Source organism: Rhincodon typus, chromosome 41 (assembly GCF_021869965.1).
Source record: "Rhincodon typus isolate 14 chromosome 41, sRhiTyp1.1, whole genome shotgun sequence".
NCBI lineage: Eukaryota > Metazoa > Chordata > Chondrichthyes > Orectolobiformes > Rhincodontidae > Rhincodon > Rhincodon typus.
Window position 1 is genome coordinate 12,191,602 of NC_063372.1, and position 7,656 is coordinate 12,199,257.

Genomic DNA, 7,656 nt, shown 5'->3' on the forward strand with positions numbered 1-7,656 from the left:
ACCCCCCCCCACCCCCTCCCCATCAAACACACCCAGGGACAGGGACAGCACGGGGTTCGATACAGAGTAAAGCCCCCCTCTACACTGTTTCCCCACCATCGCCATCATTAAACACTCCCAGGGACAGCACAGGATTAGACACTTTAAGAAGACAGCAGTATGTGTCTCTGATTTTGTGTGCCCCCTGCAGTCATTAGCATTATTGTGTGAGGCTTTATTTCTGTGTCGCCAGTTTTAAGCCTGTGTCTGACCTTGTTCTGTGCCGCAGGATTTTTACAGCTGGCCGGATGAGTCGCTGGACGAGATGGACAGTACTCTGGCGGTTCAGCAGGTGAGGAGATGGTATTAGTTCCTGTTAATTAATCTCTGTAGAGGAAGGTGTGGGCCAGGCCATGGTCAGTGACTGCTGCAGCCTTGTCAGTATGGGCCCCATCTGCACTGGGACCCTCTCAGAAAGATACCCAACGGTGTTCGTTTAAAAACTAGCCTTGCCGTCCTAGTGTGACTCTCCTGTAGAAGAAGATAACACACAGGCTGTACTTCCAGGGAGAGCAGGCTGCCTGGTAAATGGGATGGACAATAAACAATTTCTGAATGGACGGTCCATACCAACAATTGATTTGACACTTGAGGTGTCTTGACTATTTAGCCTTCGTATCCCCTCGGTTAGACCCACACTCGGCACCGTGCACTCTTAGCCGTCGGATTAAACTGAGGTAGCTGACCCTGAATTCCATCTTTGGTTGGGGGGTTTTATTGGAGAATGCCATCAGGAGAACTTTGTCTTTTGCAGTTATGCTTCATTTGTTTCTGTGACTCTGCGTAGCTCTGTCTTGCATTAAGTTCAATTCTCCCTCCTCTCCACCTCTTTTTTTTTTTTTTTTTTTGCTTTGGCCCAAACAACGGACAGTACATCCAGCAAAGCATAAGGGACGATGCCTCGGATATTGAGAAAATCCTGGAGCCTCCAGAAGGGCAGGATGAGGGAGTCTGGAAATATGAGCACCTCCGGTAAGACTGTCTTCCTGCACTAGGGCCTCGGCGCTTTCCGAGTTCCCGATACTAACGGGTGACAGGCAATGGACATAAAGGGGGAATCGGTGGATGTGGAGTATTAAGGTTTCCAGAAGGCATTTAAAAAGGTGCCACATCAAAGGTTACCAAGCTAAATAAGAGTTGAAGGTGTAGGGAATGATGCATAAGTGTGGAACAAGAGGATTGACCAGCTAATGGAAAACAGAGAGCAGCGGTAAATTGGCTGTTTTCAAGACTTAATGGGTGGCGCGTCACTGGGATCAGTGCTATGGCCTCCATTTGTTCTTACAATCTGTATCAATAATCTGGATAAGGCAACCAAAGGTTCACTTGCTAACTTTGATGTTCGCATGAGAACAGGGCAGAGAGAGTAAGTTGTGAGGAAGACAAAGAACCGTACAGCACAGGAACAGGCCCTTCAATCCACCAAGTCTACACCGACACATGATGCCTTTCTAAACTAAAAATCTTTTGTCTCTATGTGGTCTGCATCCCTCTATTCCCCGTCTATTCGTGTATCTGTTGAGATGTCTCTTAAACGTTGCTGTTGTATCTGCCTCCACCATTATCTCTGGCAGTGTATTCCAGGCATCCACCACCCTCTGCATATTTTTTTTAAAATAAACAAACTTCCGTCTCACTCAGAGATAGTAAGAACTGCAGATGCTGGAGTCAGAGATAAATGTGGAGCTGGATGAATACAGCAGGCCAGGCAGCATCAGAGGAGCAGGAAAGTTGACGTTTCGGGTCGGGATCCTTCAGAAATGGGGAAGCGAGCTCTGAAATAAATAGAGGGAGGAGGGGTGGGGCTGGGGAAGGTAGGTGGGGTGGTGATAGGTGAGTGCAGGTAGGGAGTGGTGGAGATTGGTCAGTGAGGTGGGAGGAGTGGATAGGTGGGAGAGAAGATGGACACATCTCCTTTTAAACCTACATCTTTTACCTTAACCCTATGTACCTGAGTAATTGATGTTTCTACTCTTGGTGGGGGGAAGACCTCATTTATCCATTCTATCTGTGCCTTGCATAATTTTGTAAACCTCTATTCACTCGCCCCTCCGTCTCTGACGTCCAGGTGAAAACAAATTAAGTTTTTAGTCCAATCTCTACTCATAGCTAATCCCCTCCAAACCAGGCAACACCCTGGTAAACCGTTTCTGTACCCTCTCCAAAGCCTCCACATCCTTTTGGTAGTGTGGTGACCAGAACCGTATGTATGTAATATTCTAAATGTGGCGCAGCTAAAGTTCTGTACAGCCGCAACATCACTTGCCAATTTTTATACCCTGTACCCTGAGCAGTTAAGGCAAGCATGCTAAATGCCTTCTTGACCACCTTTTATCCACTTGTTGCTGCTTTCGGGGAACTGTGGACCTGTACACCTAGATCCCTCTGTATGTTGATGCTTCTCAGGGTCCTGCCATCTACTGTACACTACCCTCCTGCATTGGACCTTCCAGAATGCATCCTGTTGCGTTGTTTTCGACAGAGGTAGGCTGCAGAGTTCCTTCGGTCTCCAAACATGCCCCCCCATCCCGAGCAGCTGGTAGAGGGCAGTGGGAAACCGGTGAGATCCTGTTAACTGCAATACCGGGGTGGGGGGATAATTGACAGGGAATATCTGGCTCCGTGCAGCCAGGAAACCTCCCGGGGGTGGCGGGGGGGTGGTGGTGTGGTGGTGGCCTGTGAAACTAACGCAGCAGAGCAGCTTCACTCCATCAACCGAGGTTTCACGCTCGGCCCTGCACCACACCCACCCCCAGTTGCCACCAAATGATTTTCACGGTGTGTTGAATGTATATATTATTTCTCTCTTTCTCTCTCACATCATGTTTTATTGCAGGCAGTTCTGTCTTGAGCTCAACGACCTGGCTGTCAAACTGCAGGTGAGTTAAACCCTAATTGTGGATGTGGGGAGACTGAGGGGAGCTGGCCTCTGCAATAGGAGATGATGCCTTTTAAATTGTGTGCACGAGCCCATGTGTGAACACACATACGTGTGCGCGGCTGCATGTGCGCGTGCCCGCGTGTGTGTGTGCAGCTGCATGTGCACGCACCCGTGCATGCATGTGTATATCTTGAACAGGGAAGGAAGGGTTTTTTTTTGGGCTGTGGGGAGAAATGACCGAACAGAGGGGTTTTTAAAATTACAAAGCAGGCGAGGGAGGGGTGTGCGGTTCAACAGGGGAGACAATAGTTGTGTTTCGGGGCAGGAGACCAGAATCGGTGGGGCAGGCACCATCGATCTGAAACAGTGCCCGATAAGTCCCAAATCGGGGAACTCTCCAGAAACCTTTGGACCCAGAGAGCGAGGCGAATGTGGGCCCCACTCCCACAGAGGGGGGTGTGGGTGGGGGGTGGTGGAGAGGTAGAGAGAGCTCAGGGAGTGTAGCGTTGATGCTTTGAGGGGGTGTGGGTAAGCTGAATAACCGCACGACAGACGGAGGAACCGAGCGGGATGAGGTGGAGGGAGTGGGGAGGAAGCTGGTGGCGTGTGAATGCTAGCATGGATCTGATGGGCCCGAAGGATCTGAGCCTGCAGTGGGAATTTACTCAGGTCCGGTTTTGGGGACAGGGTGTGTTGGTTAGATTGGACTGCATGTGGTGTGGTTTGGGGAGGGGGGTGGTTGATTGCAGTGTTTAATGTGAGGGAGTAGGGGGGACACGGAGTTGTTTCTGGATTGATGAGACTGACCTGGTTTATCTCCATTTTCACCCCCACCCCCACACACACAGGGTGAGTGCCACTCAGACACATGTACGCAGATGACAGCCACTGAGCAGTGGATATTCCTGTGTGCCGCACACAAAACCCCTAAGGAGGTGAGTTACACTCAGAGGCTACACACACATCCAGTCCCGAATCACTGTCAAAAGGCCCTCGTATACAGTCATATACCACGGAAACAACCCTTCAGTCCAACCAGACCATGCTAACCGTAATCCCAAACTAAAGTAGTCCCACATGCTTGCAGTGGGCTCATATCCCTCCAAAGCTTTCCTATTCGTGTACCTGTCCAAGTGTCTTAAACATTGTAACTGTACCTGCATCCACCACTTCCTTTGGCAGGTCATTCCACACATGAACCTCCTGTGTGCAAAAAAAAGGTGGCCCTCATCCTTTTTAAATCTTCCTCCTCTTTTTTGTTTTTAAAATATGCCCCTTAGTTTTGAATTCCCCCATCCCAGGGAACGCTTCCCCTCTCACTCCTTGTCATTCATCTTAACTGTACCCCTCATGATTTTATAAATCCCTACAAGGTGACCTCTCAATCTCCTACGCTTTAGTGAAAAACATCTCACCCTATATATGTATGTATATGTCAAACCCTCCATTCCCGGCAACATCCTGGTAAATCTTTTCCGAGCCCCCTCCAGTTTAATATTATCACCTCTCTGTTGAAAGTCGGATGCCGTCCACTAGATCGCTCAAACCTGCTTCTCCCAACCTCACCACAGCTGACCCACCTCTCTTTCAACTTCTGTGTCTCTCTCCCTCCCTCTCTGTCACACAGAGTCAGACGGTATTGTCAGCTGGGCTGTTTTGTGAGATTTCCCGTGCGCGGCCATATTGTGAACTTGCTCGTGACCTGCCTGACCATGCTGTCTCTCTTTGCCTCTGTCTCCGTTCTCAGTGCCCTGCTATTGACTACACCAGACACACACTGGACGGTGCTGCCTGCTTATTGAACAGCAACAAATACTTCCCCAGCAGGTAAGGTGTCGAGGGTGAGAACCTGTTTCGAGGGCGGGGTTAAATTTTTCCCTGTGAGGGGTGTGAACACGAGCTCTCGCTCGCTGTTCTCCTGGGCTCCTCTGACTGGTGGCACCTTCCAAATCCGCAATTCCTGCCCAACCCCTGCCCAGGAAGGACAGGGGGCAGCAGACCTGGGCGAACACCACTGCCCACAAAGTTGGCTTCCACGCGCATGCACCAACTCGGGAACGACATGGGCCGTTCCTTCACTGTTTCCGGGCTCAAAATCCTGGAACTCCCTCCCCACTGATGGCACCGTGCGGGGTGTCCCTGCACCACGCCTGGCAGTGGAGGTGGGGGAGCGGGTGCGGTTGCAGATAGGGGACGTGCGATAAATTTTGGGCTCAGTCCGTGTCCCTGTAAGAAAGTTTACAAACAAGCGACACTAGGGAGAGAGGAAGAGGTTTATCACTCAGGTTTGGAGTATTAGCTGTGACTGGCACAGCATTTGCAAAGCAATCCCGAGCACGCTGCTACATACTTGTAGCAATATCCCCAGCAAACACATCTGGTCCAGCCTCGCGCCTTTTGTCTCAGAACAACCTGGGTGCTCGGAGCATCTTCCGGTTCCCCATTGGCTGGGGCATTGCTTTCTCCGTGGCAATCGGAGACAACCAATCAGCACCCAGCTCTCCTGCAGCATCGGTCGTTGCGACCGTTGGAAATCTGGCATTCTTGAGATTGTATCCTGAAGAGTGCAAGACGAGAGCGCTTTCAACACCCCGCCTCTCTCTTGAATGATTTACAGGAGTTCTCGGCTGTCAGAGGATTGTTTAAAATTTGTAATGTGTGCATTAATATTTTTTCCCTGTCTATCATCACTGTCCCCACCCCCTCCTGATTGTCTGTCTGTCTCTGTCTCTCACTCTCGGTCCACCCTCCGCGCAGGGTCAGCATCAAGGAATCCTCCGTGGCCAAACTGGGTTCCGTCTGTCGCAGGATCTACCGGATCTTCTCCCACGCCTACTTCCACCACCGCCAGATCTTCGATGATTACGAGGTGAGTCCTTCCGCAGTTGCCGCAGTTGACCAGCCACTGTCGGCAGCGAGACTGTGACGTAGGGATAGGGGCTCCCCGAGCCCAGTGGGGGTGGGTGAGTCAGGGACCTGACAGCGATTCCCTCCATGACAGCAGCTGTCTGCATCCCCCTCCCCTTGCCCCCGGGTGGGATGAACATGAATCTCCTCCCTCTCTCCCTCCTCCCCCACCACCCCTCCCTCTCTCTGTGTCTCCCTCTCTCTCTGTGTCTCAATCTCTCTCTCTGTCTTCCCTGCTTTCCGCCCCCCACCCCCAGCAGCTTGTCCTGTGTCTCCTCCTGTTGTTTTCACTGGGAGTTATCCTGGAAGGATGTAATTTCCGGCAGGGGGAATGGAGCGGAGGACACGGTGGGTGGGGGTGTGGTTCCTCGAGTGAATGTCCGAGAATGCTGGGTGCGTTTTTGGTGGGGGGGAAGCTGGGGTCTCTCAGCCACTGCCAAGCTAAACCCCTTTTTTATTTTTATTTATTTATTTTTTGTTCCCTTTCTGTCCCTTCTGTGCAGAACGAGACCTACCTGTGCCACCGCTTCACCAAGTTCGTCATCAAATACAACCTGATGTCAAAGGACAACCTCATTGTGCCCATCCTGGAGGGGGAGATTCAGAATGCCACGGCCGGGGAGAGTGAGGCCTGAGTGAGATACCGAGCTGCGGGTGTCTGGGTGGGAGAGGCCGTCACCCTAACCCAACCCAAACCCCAACCTTTGTTTCTCATCGCTGCTGAGGGCCCAGCGATTCGCTCAGTACCCCCTCGCAGAGCCCAGACTGTGTCTCCTTTTCTGCTGTCCCTTTTTATTTTTGCTGTTTTCGGGGTTCATTCCTGCTTGCTCTGATACGTCACCCACCTGCCTCCGTTCTTGTTGTTTGTCTGTTCTTATAATTGTTCGCTGTCTTCTTCCACAGACCTTGTTTATTTATAGGACGGTCATCGCTGCTAGACTCGCTCTCTCTCTCGTGCTTCCCTTCCCTGGTGTTTGTGTGTTTTTTTTTGTATCCTTGAAAACACCACAATCATGGTTTTTAAAAGACACTGCAATTGGTTTGTTCCCTGTTTTTAGGGCCCCTAGCCCAGCCTTGCACATGTTTGATTGCACGGTGTAGAGGGAGCTTTACTCTGTGCTGTCCCTGGGAGTGTTTGATTGGGGGGTGGGGGGGAGCAGTGTAGAGGGAGCTTTACTCTGTATCTAACCCCGTGCTGTCCCTGTCCCTGGGGGTGTTTGATTTGGGGGGGATGGTGTAGTGTGAGAACACTTGGACAAGACTTTTTTTTTGGTGTGCAGACTGACTTCAGTAAGAAATGAGGGCCCAGTTTACATGAAAATTATATCTGGGGCTGGAGTCCTGAGCAGAGCTATGTTAACCTGCCCTGCACTGATCGGGTACAGCTAAATGTGCAGCTAATGTATACTGTTAAACCTACCCTTGGTTTCGAGTTTCGTGTAAACACACTGAACATTTTTATATTCACGTTCACGATGCCTAATATTAAAAGCCCCATTTGTCTCAAACTTCTGTGCCTATCCCTATCTTCCCTTTGTCCAAATTTTTTTTAGTCTCTGCAAAAGGTTGACAAAGATTTCTTTTAAGAGGGAGCAGATAGGAACGATGTGCTGGCATTCGAGGGGGTCCAGAGGAGGTTTACAAGAAAGGTCCTGGGGATGAAGGCTTGTCGTATGAGGAGCGGTTGAGGACTCTGGGTCTGTACTCGATGGAATTTGGAAGGATGTGGGGGGGACCTGATTAAACTTAGAGAATACTGAGCGGTCTGGGCAGAGTGGATGTGGGAATGACCTCTCCACCAGTAGGAGAGACTAGGACCTGAGGGCACA

The 7,656-nt window shown here is 50.8% G+C and overlaps 1 protein-coding gene across 1 annotated transcript in view; it reads left to right on the forward strand.

Annotated features, from left to right (window-relative positions):
- mob4 (MOB family member 4, phocein) overlaps nucleotides 1-7,335 on the forward strand; it is an 8,423-nt gene extending 1,088 nt beyond the window's left edge. Inside the window, exons 2-8 of the mRNA XM_048618965.1 lie at nucleotides 269-331; nucleotides 911-1,011; nucleotides 2,876-2,918; nucleotides 3,769-3,855; nucleotides 4,668-4,747; nucleotides 5,678-5,789; nucleotides 6,331-7,335. Coding sequence (XP_048474922.1) covers nucleotides 269-331; nucleotides 911-1,011; nucleotides 2,876-2,918; nucleotides 3,769-3,855; nucleotides 4,668-4,747; nucleotides 5,678-5,789; nucleotides 6,331-6,462 — 618 coding nt within the window. The 3' untranslated portion in view covers nucleotides 6,463-7,335. The remainder of the gene's footprint in view (nucleotides 1-268; nucleotides 332-910; nucleotides 1,012-2,875; nucleotides 2,919-3,768; nucleotides 3,856-4,667; nucleotides 4,748-5,677; nucleotides 5,790-6,330) is intronic.
- Nucleotides 7,336-7,656: the final 321 nt, after the last annotated feature.